Raw genomic sequence first — 25661 nt, forward strand, 5'->3', positions numbered from 1 at the left:
TAATAAGAAGGTTCTCGATAACATCAAAGATGAAATAAAAGCGACATTTTTAGAAAATTTTGGTTCAAGATCAGAGATATATTCTATACAAGTGCCGCAGGCTTATTTGAATGATCCAGATATTCTAAGCAAATTCGATAAAGAAGAGTGTTGTGATACATAAAAGTTATTAAGAAGAGTGTTGCAAATGAGGATTTGATATTTAACTAATCTAAAGACTGTTTATTTGATCAAAAGGAATGCTATAAGAATATGTATTTAATTAGAAGTTATAAGCATAAGGTTTGTATTGTTAAAATTAATAACTTAGCCCTCAGTTGCGTACATGATCGAATATGTATATTAGAAAATGATATAAACACATTACCATGAGATCAATATGAAATAGAGGAGAAGTAATGTTTAAAAATTAAATAAATTATATGTAACTTGTTTATATAGTAAATGTCTCAACAAAATATGACAAAAATAGAGTACTGCCCTCGCAAATATTATTGCAAAACCTGTAAATGATTCGCGACAGAGATCAAAAGAGAATATATAAGTAATTTATGTTTTGAGACATGTAGATATGAAAAGTATGAATATGTTTATGAATGTAAATGTTCATAATGAAATATAGCAATATAGTGTTCAGATATTTTATTTATGATTTTTAAACCCTAAATATCTATGCATTGTTCAATGTAATGATTCATAACGTAGTCTATTTGATCTGATAATAGTGATTTGAATTAGTATCTTCTTCACAAATATATTTACATATTTTTTTAATTTTTATATACATAATCACTTCTTCAAAAGGGGCGGTACAATTTAAATTGTGTAAGTTATTAATCTAAGTTGTTTAAAGGTAAATAATAGCCTAAAATTACAACATTCATATACAAAAATCACTAGAATAGGCTGTTTCAGAAACTCCCTCTATTGAATACATTGAAAACAACGCAATGTCCGTACTTCATCATGTCAAATGGGTTCTCAAGATGACCTGTGATCTTGATCTGGCCGTGACCTCTGACCATGGCACTTGATTGACGCATATTTGGTCAGCTTGTGACATAGAATCATACCATACAGGTTTTCCTTTGTTATCACTTCGATTTACGGTTTTTCAGGCTCTTTCAGAATTTACCATTGCAATCCCATAAGGAAAAAAATCGAAATTTGACCCTTGACCGTATATCTCTTCAATCTTTAGTAAAAGTGACATGCTTCTATGACGAAACAAAACTTAAAGTTACACCAAATTGCACGGCTTTACCTCATACCACTTTTGTACAGTGAACAAATGAAATTGAAACATGAATTAATCAACCCTCTGTATATATATATATATATATATATATATATATATATATATATATATATATATATATATATATATATATATATATATTCTTATCAGGATGTAACACGAGAATTAAACCATTACAAACCATACTTAGAGTTTTGAAATTAGATTGAAATTGCAAGATGATGCGTCTGGCAAATATATTCTGAGCTTTACTCACAACTGCAATTGTACTTGTAATGGTTTGTAATGTTGTAATTCGATGTAAAATAAGTATTGAAAAGAGTTATTTGATGTATAAATAATGGAGATACGTATGTTCATCCAGTACTCTACATGTATTTGTATGTATTAATCTTCCATTTGCATGTTTCAGTTTTTCTTGTTTCGTTTTTATTTTCATTTTAAAAAAGTAGTTGCCATGACTATCTATAGTGGTATCCCACGTACATGCATATTAATTTTCAATGTGATTATATTACTTTACCTGGTATGGGACGTATTCCTCTCTTGTAACTGTTCCTTGGACAATTCTTGCTTTTGGTCCAATTACATATGCTTCTGAACTACTTTCTGAAATGAAAGGAGGATAAATCCATATGGTATTATTTTCACTTTGTATAGTTTAACTGTATGATTATCTTCTTAAGATTGTACTTTCGTCTCCCTACTAACACTGTGAAATTTGATAAAGACTCAAATTAAACTATTAGTAAAAAATAATATTTCCTTGGTTTCTAGATGAAAGATATGATAGAATGCTTTTGATCAACTTTACGATCAATAGTCATGTTTTTAACAGTTGCTCTTTTGTACAGTATCTATCTTCCAGATATGAATGTAATTAAGTATTTTTACTGAAAAAAAATTCATAACTTAACTCTAGATCCAGGATCGGGTCCAGAATTTTCTGATAGGGGTGCGCCAGTAACTACGAGTATATTTTAATTAAATTTGATTTTTTAAATGTCCCTAGACATCTGTGGTGTGGATGAGGATTTGCCTTGGAAATGCTCACTGTCTGGTCTCGGAAATGAAACGCACAATTTTCCGAATGCAAATCCAATGTTTTACTAATTAAGCCACAGCCACTTTGCATCGGTATAGTTTTCAGTATATAATTAGCTTGCTGCTTTAGATCAGGAATTTCGTTAATCATTGACACTTGGAATTGAATCCTTATGAAGGTGTTCGTGTTGGTATTTTCACTGCTAGCTTCTCCTTCAAGTGTATATTTACAAGAAAGAGGGGTGCACGTGCGCCGGTACACCTCCCTAAATTCTGCCCTATCCAATTCCTCTAAGAGCTACTAAAGGAGCGATTACTAGAATCTTTCGACATTCAATTATATATTCAGCTCCCTCGTGGCTCTGTGGATAGCAAACCCGCCTTTCGGTGAAAGCAGGATTCGATGCCCGGCAGGAGCTCATATGATTCGGATAGCACATTCATTTGTAAGTGCACGTCTCATAATACATCACTGCCGAATTGGACGCTAAATTTTAGATCCGAAAAAAAATTCCAATAAAGCCTATTTTTCTACTTCCAAACGTCTAGTTTGAACTCATCTCTAGTTAATCTTAAATACTTTCTCATCTCAAACACCATGATGCGTAACTTACAAAAGCCAAGAAAATGAAAATAGTACCTGCTTAATCAAAATAGCCAACATCTGCAACCAGATATTGTATCCATCGCTCAACCAACGATTCAATGTCATGGTCAAAGAAATCTTGTGTCTACGATATGAAGAATTTTTCAATAGTAGATTGCCGTACCTAATCGTCAGGGAAAGTCTTCTCTCCCAAAATCTTATCGAGATGCCGGAAGAGATAGTAGTCAGTGGGAGAGATTACTGGGAATACGATGGTTGAGGAAGTGTTTCATACTGAAACACATGAAAAGTCTGCAATGCCCCTGCAAAGCGTTGTCGTTTAATATGAGAACACTGCCTGTTAACAATTTCTTGATTCTTGCCGACAAGTTTACGATATATTTATTGGAGCTTATGGAAATGGATGGTTTCACCTGTCCTCCGAAAGACATGTTGAATCACACACCATCGGCTAGCAACTCTTCCGTCAGTAATCAGGCGGCTTGGGAAACCATCCTAGGCGTTTACCACGACCCGACTACTATCCTTACCGCTTACAATTGTCAAGCAGGTACATTTTTAATCTGAAATGACAATCTGATAGAAGAAACTTTCCAGGTTAATTTTTAAATTCAATGGATAGCACGCCTTCAGACGGGGACTCTTGTAAGGCCAGTCTCAACTCATTACGCATCGATAGGTCCAACATCAAACAAAACCGCCAAACGACAATGCTATAGTATATGCCTAACCCATATACAATAACATGAAGATTTTCCTAAGAATCTGCTTCCAAGGTCTTTTTGAAGAGTTCATTTGTTCTTGGTGCTCAAGGGTCTCGTTTTGTAATGCTGTGTCACCGCAACGAAACTTCAAAAAACAACGATGAGTTATGTGTTTATTAGCCACTGCTAGTCCAAATCAAGTGGTTATCTTTTTCTACGACTTGCTGTGGAAAATTTCCCAGTTTAAATCCAGAAAGAAAAAAAAACTCACATTTATGTGCTTTTATCTTGCACTTTCACACGACCCTATTCAACAACACAATTGTACCTGACTCTTTGCGTAGTCCAGCTTGTTTGTTATATGCAGTGGTGTATTTAGGAGGGGGGCTTACTACAGTAAAATATATGAAATATCTTGCAGAATTTTCACATTTTCAGGCAAAGTCCCCCCGAAAGTTAGCAAACTCCCCGAAACAAAATCGTAAATACGCCACTGGTTATATGTGTACAGAATTTCTTACATTGGACGCGTGATCTTAATGCGTCCCTCTTTATCTTACTGAGGTGAGTTTCTTCACTAGACGCGAAGCTGGACATTTCATTCGTACTAACTAATATTACCATTTAAACAATTTTGTATATACCATTGAAACAAATCCTTATTGTAATAACTACATTTAGGCCATAAACAAAAAAATCTTCATATTCATATCATATTAGTCATACGTTTATAGCAAGGATCAAAGAAGAAATCATTTATCTAGTATCAGAGGCAGCGGAACCACCCGTGCTGCCCGGCCTACAGCCAAGTCAGTATTTAGGGAAGTATTAGTTAAAAAATTCATGACGTATAAAAAATGATGATAGAAATCAAGTAATGAATAACCACTCTCAGCTTTTCCGTGGAATCAACAATTGACAACGATGTAGGGCCTAATAATAAAAATAAACTTCGAAGGACTATGTGTGCTGCTTTTGTTTTTCATCCATCATCCACACCTTCCAACAGATTTCTTTTTTCTTCTTTCTTTCGCTTTCAACTACCACGCCAACATTGTACAGATAACATTCTGTCAAATAAACTAGAATAAAATAACAGGAGCATGGACAGTATTGTTTCGATTTACTTTCTCGCTTCTCTGCTCCTCACTCAATCCTGTTGAACTCAGTGAGCATCGATTGAGTGACAACTATCAGATATATAAATGAACAAGAAAAAAAGAAACTTGTATTTTTGACACCCTAGAATCAAGTATAGTCGAATTATAGTCGAAGTATAGCCGAAGTATAGTGCTTAATCCACAATCTTCTGTTCTTTTCTCCTGCACTTAGTTTAGGTTGATTAGAGAGGCTTCTGCTTAACAAAAATGGAAAACACTAAAAATTATAGATCCCCTTTGCTGGTGAAATACTTTCTTATTATTTCTAAGGTTACGCATGATTCATAGTATCCCACGAACGAACGAGTACGAGAAAAATGGAATGAACCAAGACAATAACAAGTACGTGTTTAATAGTATATATATTTTCACATTTTCCTTGACAGAATATTGTTCCAAACAAATATTGTTCCAAGTAATATCGGTGCTGAACCTGAAGTGATGAATAGACGAAGAGAAGTAACGAAACATTCGTTTCGTTATGATAATGTTTTGGAAAATGCAGAAAACTTGTGTTACATTACCATGGGAAAGGTGAAAACTTGATGTGGTTCGAAGCCTACAAGTTGGTTTTAAACACAATGATCAGAAGATTTGAGGACTATATTGTTTAATTTATAAAATGTTTATCTTAGGTATCATAGTTAAGTACAGTGGTTATATATTTCACTCTTGATAACAGTTTACTATTATTTCGGTAGTATGTGTGAAAAGAAAAGAATTTCAATATATGGATTTATTACAAAGAGTTCCATAACAATATTACATGCATGCAGACTTGTTACAATTAACAACTAAAATATTGATTCATTAATTCTGTGAGCTCAAAGGAAAGTCTGCGTACGAGTATTTCAAACAATATTGAATTAACTAGTAATTAAAATAAGCTTCAAGAGCTGTTATCTAAGAGGCCTTGGAGGAGAATGCCATGAAGAAATTACTTCTTCAGAGACTAATATTCAAAGAACTTAAGTAGATTAAAACTTAGCATTAGATTAGAACTTAGGTATTAGATTACCTATTAGGTTAAAACTTACGTATTAGATTCGGTGGTCTCTCTCTAATCTCGGTGCAGCGTATACTGAAGACAATCATCGTTTGAGCCTCGAAAAAGTCCAGATTTAAAATCCAAGATATTCAAGATCCAAGATCAAAGATAACCTAATGTTCCGATTTTTCAAGCTTATATACTAGTTTGAGAGACGAAAGAATGTAAAAAATAACCTGTACGTAATAAGTCCTTGTGGCTTACTTTCGTATTGTTTTTTTCTGAAAAGTTATTTGTCTTCTGACGTTTTAGCTTTTTTTTCTTTCTGTACTACACTAATAAAATGTTCGTGATTGTACACTCACATGCAAAAATTTCGTTTTAATATTTCAATAATTAAATTAAATAACCATAATATATTTTCTCTGTGCTGTAGGATATTCAACAGTTACTGATAAGTAATACTAATGGAAAATCTGTTCACATATCAGTTTTAATCTAAACGTATTCAAAGGACACAACTTGCTAACTTAAAAGCGCAGTTAAGATGATTTCCTCGTTTCACTTAAGCAAAAATATTCTTTAAACATTAAAGGTGTTGAAGAACTGATTGTCTTATTGAAATCTGAACCAAAAGATATAATTTAGAATTTGTTTTCGGAAGTTAATAAGATAACAATGCTTTACTTACGGTTCCTATGACGTCAGTGACAGCAGAAAGATTATTTTCGGCTCTATGAAGAATGAAATTTTATCTTCGGAGTACCGTGACCCAACATAGACTAAACTACTTGATTGTTCATTCTCACAAAGATCTTCTCGAGGAAGTTATGAAATAACCCAATAGTATTGCCAAGAAGCTCATATTAGTAAATAAGAAAGCGTCTGGTGAATGAATATTTTTCATTTTGAATATATTGTGATAGTGGTCCATTTTTATTTGATAATATCACTTTTTGAAAATAAGATTTTTTTTGTGAACTCACTAGAGTCTACAAGTTAAATCTTATACAGTGTGTATTGAAGAGGGGGAGGGATTACAAAGTACGATGGACTTTAGTTCCTATCCGATGAACAAAATCGTTTTCCATAGAATTCAGTCCGGGCAAAGGTTTTCATCTTTCGCCACCATCGTGTAGTATATACCCTGCATAATTTTCACACAGCTTGTTTATAATTCTGTAAATAAGACTTTTATTGTTACAAGCTACAGTTTCATTCAAATTTACATTAACGGTTTTCTTAATATTGCTATTGCTTTTTTTTTTTTTTTTTTTTACTGATAATCTATTATTCCAAAATTCACTTGATTTCAAATCTTCTTTTCTACTCAATTATCGTGTAATGTTATTTATATTGCTTCTCTTAATAACATTTGATTTCATGAGTAGATTTAGGTCACCGAAGCTTTTCAAAGAAAATTTTCTCACCAATGCAAAACAAAGTAACTAACTAAGTAATGTAGACTAACATACCTTAGACAAACGAGACGTACAGTATCAAGTCTACATGTGAGGAGCATATGGGACAGGGCGCAAAATTTCAAAGTTAGACGAACTCACCAATCCAAAAATGATGGTCGCCAATATCTGTCACGTACAAATTATGAGAGCCCCCCCCCCCCAAACAGCCTTTGGTTTGGCAAAGAAAGAGATTGCATCAGGGCATAAAATTTCAAAACTAGACTATTAGATCCAGGATAATCAATTTTTAATTAAACAATTCATATACATGTAAAAAAACAAATCTTACCTTAAGACTTCACGTTTGTATAACGCTTTCTTTCTGCACTGAAGTAGCAGTTGTCGATTGCAGTTTTCGGATAAAGTCCTTAAGTGAAGGGTCATTGATGGAAATCGTCAGCAAATCATCTAGTGTGTCAATCTTCAGGGCATTCCTGTAGACAGTCTGTTGAGACTGATGAAGCCTCTCATATGAAACAGTACTCAAAAGTAAAAATGCACAAAATGTGACAATTGGAAGTAAATTTGGTAATTTCGTAATGAAATTTTCACTGTAAATTTTTTTCAGTGTCTGATTCAACGTGAATGAAGAGAACAAAAGTTTATATTCTGCCCACTCTGCTAAGAAAAGGTCCACCTTTTCACTGTATAAATCTGGTTGCAAGAACTTAAAGCCTTCAAACAGCGGGGGAAACGATCTCTTGCGTTGACGCGCCAGGAGGCAAACCATTTCGATTGAAGTTGGAAAAGGAGGGGCGAATTACAATAAAGTACGAACTTCAGTTACGCGGACTTCAGTTTCCATGTCCGTTGTGAAGACTTCACATTCCGTGTTTTCTCTCACTCAGTGACAATTATTTTTGTACGAAACAGGAACTGCGCAGCCTTGGGAGTTACAGAAACCACTCCTACAGAACACTGGTCGCCAGCTGTAAATTTCTAGTCGCCAGTGGCGACCGGAAATTTTGCCCCCTGATATAGGATATATACGATTGAATGAACCAAAGAAGTCAACATTAGCGCAACATGCAATAGAAGAAAAGAAAAAAAAGAAAGAAAGAAAAAGAAAAAAAAGAAAATGACTTGGTGATATGTAGATATATCTACTCGTAGATAAACAGGCTATTATGAGAAGTATATAGAAATACAATTTCACAATAACACACTAGATAGAGAATAAGGTTGGACATTATGTGAAATTTGGAACATTTTATTACAATTAGAAAAACCGAAAGCAGTAATATAATATTAAGAATACAGTTATAATAAATTTGAATCAACCTGCAACTTAATTGAAATATAGCTAATTAACTGAAATATAGTTATAATACTGTGAAAATTAGAATTACACGACAATAATTGTACAAGTTCGGAAAAGCACAACTCTGAAGATAAACGCAGTCAATGCGCTTGGAACGTCACTCTAATAAATAAAACATGGATGGCATATCAAATATCTTATTTATTGAATTATAAGAAATCGTTTGTACGGAATACTAAAATACGAGTACCTTGGAGTATTTTAAATTCTCAGATGATTTTAAGATTAGTTAGAACTCTTATAGTGAAACCATGAATTTATAAATCAATATGAAAAATAATATCTGGTCTAGGAATTAATTCGTGCGGTTGGTACGCACACATTGAAGCTGTAGTACAAACACAAAATACATAAATACCTTAAGAAAAATATTGTCCATCGCTAGCCACCACTTTCGCCCATCTGTCAGGCAATGTACGGATTCCGTGGCGAAAGAAGTCCTCATCCTTGGAAGCGATCCAGTCAGAGACCCATGTTTCGATATCTTCTGAAGAAGTAAACCGCTGTCCAATCAAATCGTTGTTCATGCAGTCGAACAAGTAGTAGTCCGAAGGAGCAACGTCTGGTGAATACGGCGGGTAGGGTAAAACTTCCCATCCGACATTTTCTAAATAGGTTTTGACCGGTTTTGCGACATGTGGGCGAGCGTTATCATGTTGAACAATAAGTTTATCATGTCTGTTCTCCCATTCTGGTCGTGTTCTGGCCAGAGCTTGCTTCAAACGCATTAATTGTCGTCGATAACGTTCTCCATTCATAGTTTCACCCGGTTGCAGCAGCTCATAATACACCACACCTTTCATATCCCACCATATGCACAGCATAACCTTTGCACAGTGAATATCTCGTTTTGGTTGTGATGGACCTGGTTCACCTGGTTTCACCCAGGCCTTTTTTCGTTTAGGGTTCTCGTAATGGATTCACTTCACATCACCCGTAATAATTCGATGCAGAAACACCTTTCTGCTCTGTCGTTGAAGCAGCAATTCGCAAATGGTTTTTCGTCTTTCAACGTCTCTGTCTTTCAATTCATGTGGAACCCAATGTGACATCTTCTGAATCATTCCCATGGCTTTCAAGCGTTTGGAGACTGTTGTTTGATCAACGCCTAATGCTGCTGCAAGTTGTTCCTGCGTTTGACACGAATCCTGCTCGAGCAATGCTGTCAATTCTTCGTCTTGAAATTTTTTTGGCTGTCCAGCTCGCTCTTGGTCTGCCAAGCCGAAATCACCACTTCTAAACCGTGCAAACCACTTCTGACACGTTCGCTCAGCTAGAGCATGGTCACCATACACTTTCACCAAAACACGATGACTTTCAGTCGCACTTTTCTGCATGTTAAAGTAATGCAGCAGGACACCCCGCAAAAACACTTTATCAGGCACAAATTGCGCCATGTTCACTTAACTACAAACTGGTGTTGTTGACGCTTTAATCCACTGCCCTATACTACAAACGATACGCGATGACAGGGGTTTGCAACACATGTGTGGATACACGGAACTGTGGGACGCTCCGTTCGTTGCGCCATCTCTTGTCCACCCGCACGAATTAATTCCTAGACCAAATATATGTTTGTTTCTAGACTTATAGTGGCCAAACGCAGGGATAAACCTTTTCCTCTGTTACCATTCAGCTGTGCTTCAGAATAAGTATTGAGAAATCTAGAAGTTAGAAATAGAATACTAAAGCTAAATACCTTTAAACTTTCACTTACTCACGCGGTTGAAGTATAGGAGGTAATGATGTAAAAGATCAGTACAAGAAAATATATTGTACAATTGTTCTTAATATAAAGTAGTGCTAGAGTGTGTTAACAGGAAACAGCAGAAAGGAACATATCACTAGAAGTACAAAAGTACAACTTTTATACAATAGGAAATAACTTCATTAAGAGCACTGAGAATCACGATCCCCTCTCTACATTACAGGGTGTCTGGTCATCTTGGACAGCGATGCATGGTCTGCAACGCACTTTCATCCCACTAAGTTTGTAATGATTACTTGTAGTACGAGTCATATTACTCCACCAGCACTATTGACAATTGCTACATAGTTCATGGTGCCTCTGGACGTGCTACAAGATGTCTTCCAAACAACCTCGATGGAATTAAAGTCAGAGGAACAGGCAGGCTAGTTCATTTGACAAATATCCTATTGTTCCAAGAGCTCCGCCATTTTTACTGTTCGATGCAGTTCCGTTATAATCCATAAAAAGAAATTGAGACTGGCTGTACGTGAAGAGTACGGTGTCACAATAACCTTAACCAGTGAGTGTACCACGTTCAAAAATTGGAAGGTCAGTACGACCATGCAACATTATGCCTCTTCACATAAGAACATCGAAGAACTCCTTCGTGGCTAAGCGGCTAGCTTACGCACCTTTGCTTGGAGGAATTGGGTTCGATTCTTGGCGGAGCTCATGTGGTTAGGATCCCACGTTGAACTGTAGGAATATGTCTGATATGGCCTCGCTGCTAAAACAGATGCTAAACTCAAAATCAAATCAAATCAAACAAGAACACTTGACCACGAAAATGATCATGTTTGACAATGTCCTGGGCATTGAGTGTTCCAACTTCTCGCCAGATAAGTGTGCATCCAAGTTACTATTCATAGTGATGGGTAAATTCCCGAGAAGATATTTTTCGGGAACATTCCCTGGGAATATTCCCGAGATTATTTCCGAAAATGGGAATTTTCCGGGTCTTTATGCACAATCAAAGAAAATTGCATTCTATTACTATATTATGATTTCAAAGTTAAATTCGTGTTTTTGTCTCAGTTTATTATTACTGTTGTCTCCAGAGGATTCTTTAAAATGTATACTCTGAACGGTATTATGTTATTTTATTAATATTTTATTATATTTGGAGAGTACTTATAAAGTATATTTACTTACAATATGTTCTATGCAAGTAAGTGTGAGAGAAAATGGTATAGTAAGCCCAATTACTTTTACACCGTTAAACAGTTTAAATTTATATGTAAGTGGATCTTCTAAACTTAAGTGGATTTTCTAAACTTGACTCTACTAGTGATATTATAAACATATTAAATTTTTGAATCTTGAAACATTAGGTTGGGTAACTACTAGAAGACACATGTCTCACTATTTTATCAACATTTACGCATACGTATTTATGTTCACAATATTTGCAAGATACTGACTTATCTTTATAGTTTTGCACGTAACATTGCCACACACGACCTTTCTTCCTACCTATTTCTCAAAATTTCATGCGTTAATTCACATGGAAGAGAAGTCCGAGTACCTCTTCAGAAATTCGAGTTGAGTTGAGTTGATTTTAGTTTAGCGTCCCTTTCAGCAGCGAGGCTATATAAGACGTGGACCTACTGATTAACGTGGAATCCGAACCACATGAGCTCCCGCCGGGAAACGAACCCGGATCTCCCACGCCAAAGGCGCGTACGCTAACCGCCTAGTCACGAGGGAGCTCTCTTCAGAAATTCGAGTCAGAGATAGGAGACAGACCGACGTCTATTACTAACGGTGGTTCGGGGTGTATTAATAGTAATTCATCTATATTGCTACATAATTTCTACACTACTTTACAAAATGGTTCCTTTTCATCATTTGTAAATTGGTACTTTGCTGCTTTTTAGTGGAAATGAAAATGGGACTTAGAAAATCATATTATTAGTTACATAAAGTACAGTCAACGAATTTTAATTTTTTTAACCTCCAGATTATTTAAAACCTAGAAGTAAATCATAATAAATGAATATAAAGTAAGTAGTCATATGGTTCTTATAATTTGAAAGATAAAGTAGAGAAATGGAAATAAATTCCTTCCCGGGAATTTATATACCAGGGAAGAAACCCGAGATTATTCCCACTTTTTATTTTTCTTCCCACCGGGAATATTCCCACTGCCCATCACTAACTATTCAGACTGAATTTGCTTTCGTCGGGGAACAGAACGCGACCTAAACTAAACACGGTGCAGAACAAATGTTCTAGACACCACCGCAAACAGTCATGCCAATACGAAGGTGTCAACGGAATCCAACCTAATGGCCATCAGGTAAATAGACCAGCCAGTGACGACACCAGCTTTAATTTCTTAGAGGGACAAAGGAGAAGCAGATACATTTTTGGGGGGCGGCATTTTTGTAGAGTTTTGAAAAACATAACTCTGTCTGTACAAAAACAAATTTTCATATTGATAACTGAATTCTTATTTTCTTTTCCAAGCCTCTGAAGTGATTATATGCGCCCAACTAGTGAATTTCAAGAACATTCAGATAACACCTGTTATACTTTTTTTGTTCCACCAAGGAAAGTCATCGAAGTAAATTCATGAGGAAATCATTGAAACACTGAGGGAGGGGACTCTCCTCCGTTATATGCAGTGGTGAATACCATACGTGGAGTTCAAACGTAGCGATTTCTCAACAGATGATGCTTTACGTCCAGGATGACCAAAAGCAGAGACTGCAATTTGTGATATTATTCTTGAAAATTGCAGAATTTCAGCGAAACGTGTGTCAGGATTGTGGACATTTCTCTGGAACGCGTCGGTAGCATAATTCATAATGACTTGGGCATGAGCAAGTTCTCAGCATAATGGGTTCTAAAAAATCTGTCAGGAGATCAAAATAGTGAAAGAGTGACGACATTAAGTGAAGGCTTCTACTATTTTTACCGTATTGCCCATAAACTTCTATCACGAATAGTAACCATGGACGAAATACGGTTGTACCACTACAATCCTGAAACGAAGTAACGATCAATGGAGTGGTAGAACTCATTTCTCCCTCGCCCCAAGAAGTTCAAGAGCCAGAAGTAGGCTGAGAAAGTGTGTGCAACATTCTTCTGGGAAAAGGGTCGTACTGATAGACTACGTGCTGAAGAGTCAGACATTTATTGCACAACCTCTGCATTACTCACAAAACTGAAAGACAAATTGAAAGTGCAACGAAAATAAAAATGAATTCTGTACCTTCTGGTGAATGCATCTGGCCATCAATACTGCAAACACAAATGACAATGCGTGCACAAACGCAACCTTGAATGTCTAAATCATCCTCCTTATTCCCCAGATTTAGTTCCGTCTATTACTTCTTTTCTATTAGTTCCGTCCTCATATGGAGTCTCCAAGCTATGATGCTACCGGTAACTGCATCAGTGTGCACCTTAACAACTCTCTGACTGACACACACTATATTATCCCTTTCATTCAAATGCTTTGTGTTCGAGAGCATATATTCAACGCTACGGTGAAGCCAGGGGTGCCCACAAGGGGGGGGGGGTTATGACGCAAACTGCGTCATTGAAATTTTTGGGGGGGTTAAAAATCTATATAAATATGTTTGAGAGGGTGTAAAAATTAATCGAAAAGATTTTTTTTCATGGAAGAACACATACGGATAGACAATTGAGGGGGGGTGCGTCATGGACATGAGGGGGGTGGGCACCACTGGTGAAGCTGACGTCACGTCATGCAACGTCTTGTTCTCTGTGCACGTGAAAACGAATTAGGGCCGTGATAACTAACATCGTGGTTGAAGGAGGAGTCGCCTGAACTTAGCAAAAGAGTGATAATGAAATATCTACTACTAATTGAAACTATAAATATTTTCTAGTAGAGTAAATTTTGAATAAATTATATTATTATTCTTAGTCTCTCTGTATATATTCATTTTAGAGGTAATTATCCCAAATCGGACTTCAGAAGAAACTTATCGAAACGAATTTATTGACCGTGCTGATAGCGACTACTCCCAGTCACGACCCCGTTTTCAGTTTTGTTAGAAATAAGAAAAGAAAGAGTGAGAAGGGAAAGGAGGGGAAAGAAGTAGGAAGAAGAAGAAAAGAAAAGAAAAGGAAAAGGAAAGATTGAGGATTTTAAAGGAGAATGGATTACTGGATGATTTAGGAGATATAGTAATGAACTCGAATGGTTATTATCCGGTAAATCATTCCAAATACTATTAGTGGAGAATAAATTTTGAAGTGATTTGGAAGAGACACATGTTCATACATGCAACCCCGACCTGGATCCAAGCAACCGCTCCGATCGGTTGCCCAAACCCAGTCCAGGTGTGGAGAAAAATGGAATTTAATTCTTTGTAATTTAATCTCAAACAATAATTGATAACTATCCAGTATCTGAACTCCGTAATCTGAGATCGACCCCACATATGAACTAGCCGAAGAAAAAAAAAAGTTATCAACTCAATATATGTATATATTGCATCAACAGGAGTTTCAATTTCTCTGAAAGAAAAAATGTCGTTTTCTGGCTCATCCTGTTATTTTGGTTTCACTCCTAGAGCCGACTTTAAATTTGTTAGTAGCGGTCTTTCATGACCTCGGTTATTTACCTTAACACACACATTCACACGCTCGCTCACACAGGACAGTGTATATATCGTTAAAGAAAATCATCTAGCTACGATTTTACATAATATTTATTACATTAATGGAGGAAAAGAATAAAGAATAAAAAAAAAATATTGAAAGAACAATTTCTTAGTTATGGGTCAACGGAATACATAAAGTTATACATTCATAAGTCATTTCTTGGAATTTAGCTTCATATATTTAATTACATTGACGAAAGAAAGAAAAAAAATAATATAATTACATAATTACATGAAAGAAAGAAAGAAAAAAATTAATATAATTACATATACCACGTTTTAGGCATGCTAAATCAAATTCATACTTCACAACATAAACGAAGAAGACATTCATATTTATATTAAAAAAATTGAACAAAGAGGAAAGAAAAAAAACTTTTATATATAATGAAAATCTTTATGAGTCTCTATCTCATGTCGAGACATTAAAAAAAAGTATCCTTATACGTCCTGTAGCGTATATCAAACTCGAGCATTCGAGATCACTGTTAATGCACTAAAGGTAGTGTCCAACACATTTCGCTCGATTTAATTTAGTTTATGTTTATACACATATATATTGCTTTATAATAACCATTTGTCCAGTATACACGAACTACCAGTTTGTAGCTGTATTTGCATACTGAAAATTCCATCCATCTAGGGATTTCAACGACAACATTTGGTCAGAGGAGGATTCTCCTCTTGGTTCAGTCCATTTTTGAATTCATTATTTAATAACTAAAGGTTACTAGTTAGTCATTCATCACTGGAACACATCATAACACTTTATTCGTGAATTACTTATAACTTTTATTCATAGTATTCATATTTGAGATCTTCAATAGTTGGGAGGATTATGGTGATTTATATCGTGGCAAACACTGGTTAAGTCATAGGATACACACTGGAAAACAGGGGGGATTCTAGGTACACTTTCCAAAAAAAGAAATTTCTGGTTGATCACTAAAGGATAATATTTGTTGAGGGATTGGATTACGTTTTAGACCTGCCGTTATTTTGAACTGCATGGCATTGAAACTGTTTACATTACTGATCACTAGTTACATTTATTCAGAACAAAGAAAATTATTTAAGTTCGCGGCGGTATTCTTAAAAAGAAAATTAGGCTACATCATTCCATTCGTCGGAAAACATTACTTAAGACCCATGGCAACCAATAAACGTATGGGGCAGATGCGGTGCTCTTACATATATCCATATTATAAATTTATCATTTTACATTTCACTTTAATATTCTATATTTCATACATATTTACATTTCGACGTCTCTCTCTATATATATATATATATATTTTCAATACACGCGCACACATTTAATTACATAACCCCAACAATAATTTGTCCAAGAAGGTTGCAACATTACACCAAGAAACAAAACTTCCGACATATCATCATAAAATATTATTTTCCTTTATACCGCGCGTCTATTAATTTTAAATTTTCACATATTCAATTGGAGAGTAGATCAAAGAAAGAAAAAAAACTGTGAGGCAGGCACGGAACAGAGCACATTCTTAAATACATGAACATGTATAAACCGAACAATTTTTATCTTAACTTTGGGCCCAATATTACAACAACATTCACGGAAATCAAATAAATGGAAAGTGACCACTGGATCAAAAAGAATCCCAGACGGACAATGGTGAAGGAATGAAAGTGGAAATTACGGTGTACCGAATCGTTACTCACTTCGGCGATGGGTCAAATATAATGTAAACCCAGTCCCTAACTATTTCATCAAACGAATCGTGTCTCGAGATGTCTCAGCTGGTCATTTCGGTTTAAAAATATATATATATACATTAATTCATTCATATATTATATTTTCAAAATCGGGGGGGAAGGTTGAAAATTTAAAAAAAAAACTTTAGAGAAGGAGTAGAAAGAATAGGTAGAAGAGAGGAGACAGAACACTACAACTACGAAAGATAAGTGGTCGAATTTGCGTATACAAAATACTATAACCAAATATTCTCTTTTATGCCAAAAGGGGGTGGTTTACTTAAATACGTAAACTCAAAAGTTATCTCCAAACACACAACTAGTCTGTGCCCGCAAGGGAATTTTCAGAAAGACGAAAGCTTTAAGGAAATTCCCCTCCTCGCTGTATCCGGTTGAGTCCTTGGAGATCCCGGAAATCCACCGGAAGGTTAGAGAAGGCGTTAATTTAGAATTTCAAAAAGGAAAAAAATCATCCGACCTCTCGGAAAGTAAAATAATCCAGAATAGTAATGAAATTAGAGGAAAAAAATAGCTAAGATGTCCCTAATTAGTAATTTACCAAAATAAAAAAAAATAAATAAACTGAATTTTGGATCGGTGATGTCAATTACCAAAACATCACCGATAGCTACCCTGCGCAGACATGCCACAGTCTGGGATGTCGTTAATTTCCCTCATCTAATTAAACTAAGAAAAGAAATGAAAATACTTAAGGGGACTAGGGGTCGACATCCGGGTACGCTAATGACCTAGATATTAATTTGATTTGCCCCGTCTGTCCTATTCAGTCTACAAACACTGTATGGTAGCGTAATATGAAGAAAAAAAATCTCAGAGTCATAGGATCTTCTCTTTCATAACCGACTGTAAACATAATTCACAACAGCCCAACACCAACTATTTGGTATCATGATCGATGAACAATTACATTTAGTTAGCCATTACATGATGCTATCCCTACCCTGCTGTCAGACGAGATTGTTATAAATAAATACTACTGTTATGGCATACTCAACTACGAAGGAATAAATCATTCTGATATATAACTCGCCTACCTTGTCGAGTGATGTCTCGGCGTGGAGGTCAGAACTCGAAACGATTCTCACCACACATTTACGTTTCATCTATATATATCAACATATGGCTAAAATACACTGGGCCCATGTATACACTATACGGGTGTCCTATCATCTATTCTCTTTTACTACACTACATTTATTTCTCACTTATATTACCATTTTATCCATATATTTATTAATTTCTGACAACGCAGTATTCTTTTTAGACACCCTGTTTCTTCTATCTATGCCCGAACTATTCATTCATTTCATCATATATTTTAAAAAATCTATAAATCGCGTCCCGACCAACACGCAAGAAACATTACTCGAACCCAAGACTTCTTTGCCACACAAACCATCCTATATCTTACTTCGCAGCTGTTTTAAAACAATTCTGTATATAGAAATATTCACAAAAAATAAAATATGCGCGATAATATTGCTGAATGTGATAGCATTCTGACAGCAACAATGAAAATTATTCTGCAACTACAAGAAAAGAATTGGAATTCAATATCTTAATTTCAGAACGGAAATAGCATCACATTGGCTGACTTCGGTTAAGAATCCATGCATAGTTTATTTACTTAAATATTTTCATTACTGGATTACACAGAATGTCGCAGTTTTCAGAATATTAAAGTGTCAAATCACATTATCCAACTATCTGTTTATATGGGCCGGAAATTGTGTTTACTCGGTTTTAATTCGAAAATAAAGGTCAATTTTGTGAAATCTAAATCACTAACTGGGTTCAATGGTAAAATATGCACGACTGATAGTACTAAATTTCGACACAAGGGCGCTAGTAACTATTTGATCGAACTGTAAACCACGAAATGTGACCTTGTACACTGAATTATTGTACTATATTATGTTCACTTTCAGATATGGATTATAAGTTCATTCAATGACGGAATACGAAAATCGAAGAGTAAATACCACACTGTCCATATTTAATTATCTCACGCTCCCCTTCACTCACTACCACAATTACTACTACAAGAAAATGTTTACTACATTACGAATACACACATACTACTTAAACTACAAGACATATCATGCTAATACATACTAATCATCACTACCATTAATTTTATTATCTATTTAACACACATAGAACTCATCAGAGTTTACCATTTTTGTTCAAATCGGCTCTAGTTGATGTAGAGGAAGGAAATGGACAGTGAAAACTGAACCAATTGGTCCTGATTAACTCATGATATTCTATAAGCTACTGGTCAAAACGTGTTCCAGGGGGACATACTAAAGCTATTAATTTAGAGGTTCCCCTCCCTAAAAGGGAAGGAAACCTAGAGAATTAAATATTTAGCCCATCCCTACTGGAAGCTATCCCAATTCGGGATGAAAACAGGAGCCCTTAAAGTTAACCTAAGCGATCATTCTAATGTTACAAAGATTGCGAAACTCAAAATACCGCCATGTGGGTTAGTAAGAAAAATCACTTACTATCTATATCAACAAGTTACTAAACGGACAGGTCTTGACTGTAAATGATATTGGGAGGGGTGAAAAGGATAATCACTGAATTGAATTTACTGAGTCAAAGCAAATGAAGATTTTATCACACCAAATTAACCGCACTTAAATGTCGAACCTGCCCACACTATTTGTTTACATCCGGCATGGCGTCCTGTGGTTCTGGCTATATTTCACTGGACCCTAGTCTGTTTTAACTATTAAGATTTACAACATTTTAGCTCCTGTACTTCCGGGTTAATGTAGTTTTGACCTGGAGATACAATTTACCTGTTTTAATCGGCTATTCTGCTACAAATCCTCTCAATTCGCTGGCGGATCAGACACGCATCTTGACTATTCTTCTGGGCGATGTAGAGTGAAGACGATCGCGCCTTAATATGTAGCGTGGGTAACTGCACCAATCAAAGTAAAGCTTTTTTGGCGGTGGAGTATTTAAAACGAATAAAAAATGGTAAAATCTGGATTGAACCGGATCTTTAGATGGACATTGGTACCAAAAGAGGGGTGAGGAGAATCTAAAATATTGTGCCAAAATTTAGATTGGTTAATTATTCTAAAACTTCCATTCAATGGTGGGCCTATATTTCTGAATAGCACTGACACCGTGAGATTTGTAATCGTCCATTTAAAATATGCATATATGAGATTTATAATTAGTTAATATATAAATAAAGATATGAATCCCCAAAATATGATTTCTAAAGAATTTTTTTTTTTTTTACCGTCTTCCATGTTAACTTGGAATAAAATAACGAACAAATTAAATAACTTATATGGATCGAAAGGAATTTTTGCTAAATAGGAAGTACAGTCGGTGCAAAAATTTCTGGGACCCTCCCATCAAAAATATCATTACATTAAATTGTAATGTTCCATTACACACGTGGGAGACACTTCTCTAAACGTGCTGCTAGGCTTTCATTCATTTCCATCGAATAAGCAACATTTTACGTTATTTTATCTATCTCGTTCATAAGTTGTTCACAACAGTGTAATAATAATAATAATAATAATAATAATAATAATAATAATAATAATAATAATAATAATAATAATAATCGAAACAAGTGTAGCGAAGCTTTTCCTATTCAACTTAATTGGCATTTGTGCATGTCCATTTGTTGTACTATATGAGATAGTCTAAAAAGTAGTGAGCCTCCGAACGATGACACGTTACTGTACAAATCTCAGAGTATATGAATTGCAAGGGGTCAGGCCCAACGTCACTCGTCAGCTGCACGTGATCGGGGTGCGCATCTCCAACGGTGATTTCGAATGTACTTGGATTAGCCTGTCGTATGAACCTGCTGTCCGTAGGTAACACAGAAACTTGCTATATTTGAATCGTGTATGCAGAGCGACAGTCTGACATGCATAGCAAGCGACATTGACAAGCGAGGTGCGGCGTGCCGCAAGCGAACATGTGAGTTTTTTTTTTTTTTTTTCAAACTTGGTCTATTACTGTTTACTTCACAGTCGCTGGGACCCAGTTTCTGTTCTAATGTTGGCATTTCAAGGTGCTACTGCAGGTGGTAAACAGTGAGATTTCAAAGACGTGTGTCCTCAAAGACTCGTATTTCTTTCCAGGATCTCAACATCGAACAGTGTTTCTCCTTTCATTTCCATGTGGAACCTCCTTTACTCAACGGGAGATTTTCCTGCGACACCACTGCGTTCCTCATTATCGCCATGAGATTCCGCATATTCATTTTGACATCCACGTGTGGCTTTTCATCGCTGTATACTGGTGAATTACAGAATGCTTCTATGCTATTTTACTTTCGCATCACCCTGTATATCTAGCAAAGTATTCAAAAGCGAATCGAATGACCATTCCCACGTTATTCACCGACCTCAAATTAATATCTATACGAAATTTCGTGCAATTCGGACTTGGATTACATAGTTGTCTTATGTTTCACTCTGTTTTGCATCACCCTGTATATCTCGTGAAGTACGCAAAAGCGAATCGAGTGACTATTCCCACGTTATTCACCGAACTGAAATTAGTATTTATAAGAAATTTCGTCCAATTCGAACTTGGATTACATAGTTGTCTTATGTTGCATTCTGTTTCGCATCAAACTGTATATCTCGTAAACTACGCAAAAACAAATCCAATGACAATTTCCACGTTATTCACCAACCTCAAATTAGTATCTATACGAAATTTCGTCCATTTCGGACGTGTGAAGTTGGGACCATTTTCTTGTAAGCCACAAACAATGGAGTAAACCCAACGTTGATAGAAAACAGTGGTCACTGGCAAACAAGTTGCTGTCGATGTCTTTGCAAATTCATTGCTTAATTCTTACTTATTATTATTATTATTATTATTATTATTATTATTATTATTATTATTATTATTATTATTATTATTATTATTATTATTGTCCAACCAAATCCACTTATTGTTACATTACGAACACATATTCGTATCATCTTACCTATGTTACATTCCCGAGCCTATTTTCAAGACAACAGTTCAAAAGCATTTTGTCACGCCCCAACTGGAAAATACTTCCGGCACCACGGTGAGAGTTAATTAAAGCCCTACATTCAGAAATAATAAATACAGTCTTTTAGTGTATACATACAAAAATATAAAGTGACTATGTTGTTGACTTCGCAGCGCTTGAACCAACCTACCGATTTCGATTAAATTTCCAACATTGATAAGATTCGGACGTGGGAGTGTCTGTAGTACAAATTGGGAAGGAGAAGGAAGGGGGATACATAAAAATAAATAAGACTTAATAACTCTTGAACCATACGACCGATCTCGATCAAATTTTCAACATAGAAGAGATTCGGGCCTGGGAGTGTTTTCGTCATTTCACTTTGACAGTGTAACTTAGGAGAGGTGGAGATATTTTAAAATGACACAAATTGACCGATATTAGTGTGGAATCTATAGTTTTCAGAGTCGCTGAGATGAAGAGTGACACTTAAATCCAAATTCAGTCCAAAATAGTAATATTTAATTTTTACTGTCATTTCTACCAAACACATGGCATAAGCAGCTGTGCACTTAAAGTTATTATTTCTACCCAACGAAACGGGTAATCAAAGCTAGGAATATTATAAAATGATGTTTCACTACCTAGTAATTCATAGAAAAAGTCCCGGGCGCGTCTTTTATGGAATATTTGTTTATGAAATTCGAACATCATTTGTAGCTTTTGAGAAAATCGTCCGAGAGAACTCAGACTTCAAAAGTAAAGTAGATTTCTTCAGAACAAATAAGTTATGCCATGTTGTCAGGTTATTAACTAAAGATTTATTTATAATTATGAACAAAATCGACGAATTCGTTTTTGAGTCTTTCGAAAAAGTCCTCAGCCCCGAAAATAAACTACTCTTTTGAGATTATTCACAACAAACCAAGTTTCATATTGTCACGTTGTTAATATAACATTTGTTTCTGAGAAACGAAGATAGTTGCGAGGGTCTTTTTTTAACATCCGAAAAGAAGTCACTCTCACTAATAAAGTACCCCAGATAATGAATCTTTCCCAGATAAATGACTTATACCACAGTAGGGTTTTTAATGAAATACTGATATATAGAAAATAGTTAGAGTTGTTTCTGAAAAATGCATTTTTTCTTTCCATTCATAAGTAAACTAAACTACCTTTACCTTAGAGGATACAAAGGAAATTCAGTCTCCATGAAGAATCTTACAAAAGCCTTAAATCTAAAATGTTGTGCGGATTCATGAAACGATATGTCCTGTATTTGATTGAACATGTTTACGTGGGGACAAACGTATTAACACACGAAAGTACTGAGATTCAAAAAGCACTTCTTCGGAATGTAAGGCAATGAAACGTGTGAATTCGTTGAAATCTTCACAATCACCATAATTAAGTATACATCTATTGATAATAAATTTTTAACAAATCTGTGCACCAATTTTTTTCCTGCACAGTTAAAAGAAATAACTGAAAATCTATTGTCGTAACTTCAATGTTACATTACGATTGGACCTACACTGAGGAATCCTGTTGAAACAAAGATCATTAAATTCAGTCTTGTCAAAAATATCACTCCCAACGTTATAAAGATATCACATTTGTTAGTGGATCATTGGAATTTTACAAATAGATCTCTAGGGCAGCGAAGAGTAGAAAATTGGATGACGAATTCTAGACCTACCTTGGAGTATGAAAACCAGACAACAGAGGCCTACAATTATTTTAAACATTTCTTGTGAGCGATGACAACTGATCTTGGTTAACGAATTAAACAAAACAACAATGTGAAGAAACACCCACATGGCTAGTATATAATATGTTTGTCTTCCTATGAGGAAAACTACTTTAAATTGTACAGTCGATATTTTATCAGCTTTAATGCCTCAAATTAACAGAATATTTTCTTCTTTCTAGTGTTGGAGAAAAGTTTATACTGTCATTAAGGTTCTCTTATCTTGGATTTGACCTTCACAAAATCATACAACCTAAACACTACTGATCCACATTTTCAAAACAACACATTCATCTTGCATCAACTGATATTTTGCTTTGTGATTTAGAAATGCAATAGAGTTTATTTGTTGACGTAAATGTTATGAAATGAAGCATTTCATAATCATTTCTTTATCTTCTAACTTCACATTTATTAGTACTTCTTCTTACAAAACCTTAATATTGTAAGGTTCATATCCATAACTTTTAACTTCTAACGGGAAAAGAATTTTCTGCTACAAAATAAAATAGAAGTAGTACAAAACGGTGTGTTTATAATTATGAATATCTTATTCCAGTTTATATTAATTGTGTCAGATAAATGAATGGTTTGTAAACACCTAATCATATATTTCGTTTGGTAACAGTTGGAAACAGCATCTTTCCATTCATTCCTTCTCTATTACTACAATACTAATACTAATAGATTGAAAGTCCATGAGAATAACATGGGAATGACTTACCATCAAGAACCCAGTGCTTCTTTCAGAGACTTGCTATTATTATTACAATTCTCATTTAACATCGTTCTAAAACTACTTTACATTATTTTCTAGCGGAAAGGTGAGGAGCGGGTCTTTCTAAAGCTTTCTAATGATATACACGTCTAATAGATCATAGTAAGAGATAGATAATTTTGTTTCATTTCTGGGAATATCTATCGTCTTTTATATGTCTGAAAGTAACACGAACTTTGCAGAAGATAAATTTATCTTTTTATTTATTATTTTTTTAAAAGGCGTCATTCATTAAGCAAACCAAGTGTGTATGTTGCTTTGCATACAAGCGGGTCGCGGACATAAGCTCACCGGCAAAAACCTCACCGGACATAAACTCACCATAAATAATACAATTATGTTATAACTTATAACAATTTATGTTATAACAGTTATAACAATTATGTTGTAACAACCTAATAATAATCAGCAAGGTTACTACAGTGAGGCTGAGCCCCCTAAAAAAATCTATTGTGGTGGGAAATCCCAGCATGTCATACAAAACAGCATATCAAACAAAGGCACTAGTGTTTTTTTTATGCAATGATAGAGAGTACGTACTCCACTATACATTATTTTGTATTGTACACGTTTCATAATACATATCTTCTATTAAACATAATTTAAAATACACAATTGAAGCAGCTTTGTTGAAGTAGTACACAATACATAATTTCTACTAAACAGAGTTTAAATTACATAATTACATCAGTGTTTAGTTAATGTAGTTCATAATACACAATTTATGTTAAGCATACTTTAAAATATGCAGTGCTTAGTAAATATAGTGCATAATACACAATTTATGTTGAACATACGTTAAAATACAGAATTTTGTAGCTCCAGATATTAAAAATTTATAGTAGAGTCTATGACCAATGGTTCGCAAAAAGCTCTGAACATCCCTTTTACCATTTCTGATTTCTCTACACAGAACCAATAACTTTGAACCTAGTTTCTGTTTCCTCGTCTGACGTTTTGCGTGAGAAATTGCTAACTAATGCTGCAGAATCATTGCTCTGGATACAGCTTTATCCTTCGTAATATTACTCAGAGCCTTCCAGAAGGATAACTGACTTCCGTTAACGAGATTGGAAAATCCTCGATTCCAGCCTTCACTTAAATTATTTGCCCTTTCTGCTCCGTTCAGAATAGCTTCATGCACAATCCACCTTTTCTTAGGAAAGAGAGGAGGGTATCTCTTGTATCGAGAAACAAATCCTATGTTGATGTGAGAAGTAAGATTTTAAGGTACTACTAATGAACGTACTATCAAAATAGAAGAACAAGCAAGAAAAAATTTGCTCTCGTAAATAGGAGAACCCTTCATCTACCGAGCGTTGTGGTAGAAAGCAAGAGCGTCTAACATTCCACCATAATGTTTTATCTCTTCACTTTCTTTGTACAACCCCGAAAATCCAAGTGTTAGAATTTTTCTTCATGTGCACTGAGTTAGTGAAAGTAGCAT

The 25661-nt window shown here is 35.0% G+C and overlaps 1 protein-coding gene across 2 annotated transcripts in view; it reads right to left on the reverse strand.

Moving 5' to 3' along the window:
• The window catches only part of LOC145668026 (trypsin-1-like), a 103483-nt gene extending 79941 nt beyond the window's left edge, over positions 1 to 23542 (reverse strand). For both annotated transcript variants that reach the window (XM_081735495.1, XM_081735494.1), the window contains exons 1-2: positions 23386 to 23542; positions 1782 to 1867 (exon numbers count right to left, since the gene is read on the reverse strand). In XM_081735495.1, coding sequence (XP_081591621.1) covers positions 1782 to 1867; positions 23386 to 23506 — 207 coding nt within the window. In that variant the 5' untranslated portion in view covers positions 23507 to 23542. The remainder of the gene's footprint in view (positions 1 to 1781; positions 1868 to 23385) is intronic.
• Positions 23543 to 25661: the final 2119 nt, after the last annotated feature.

The sequence above is a fragment of the Thermobia domestica genome, chromosome 13 (assembly GCF_964235325.1).
Source record: "Thermobia domestica chromosome 13, izTheDome1.hap1.1, whole genome shotgun sequence".
NCBI lineage: Eukaryota > Metazoa > Arthropoda > Insecta > Zygentoma > Lepismatidae > Thermobia > Thermobia domestica.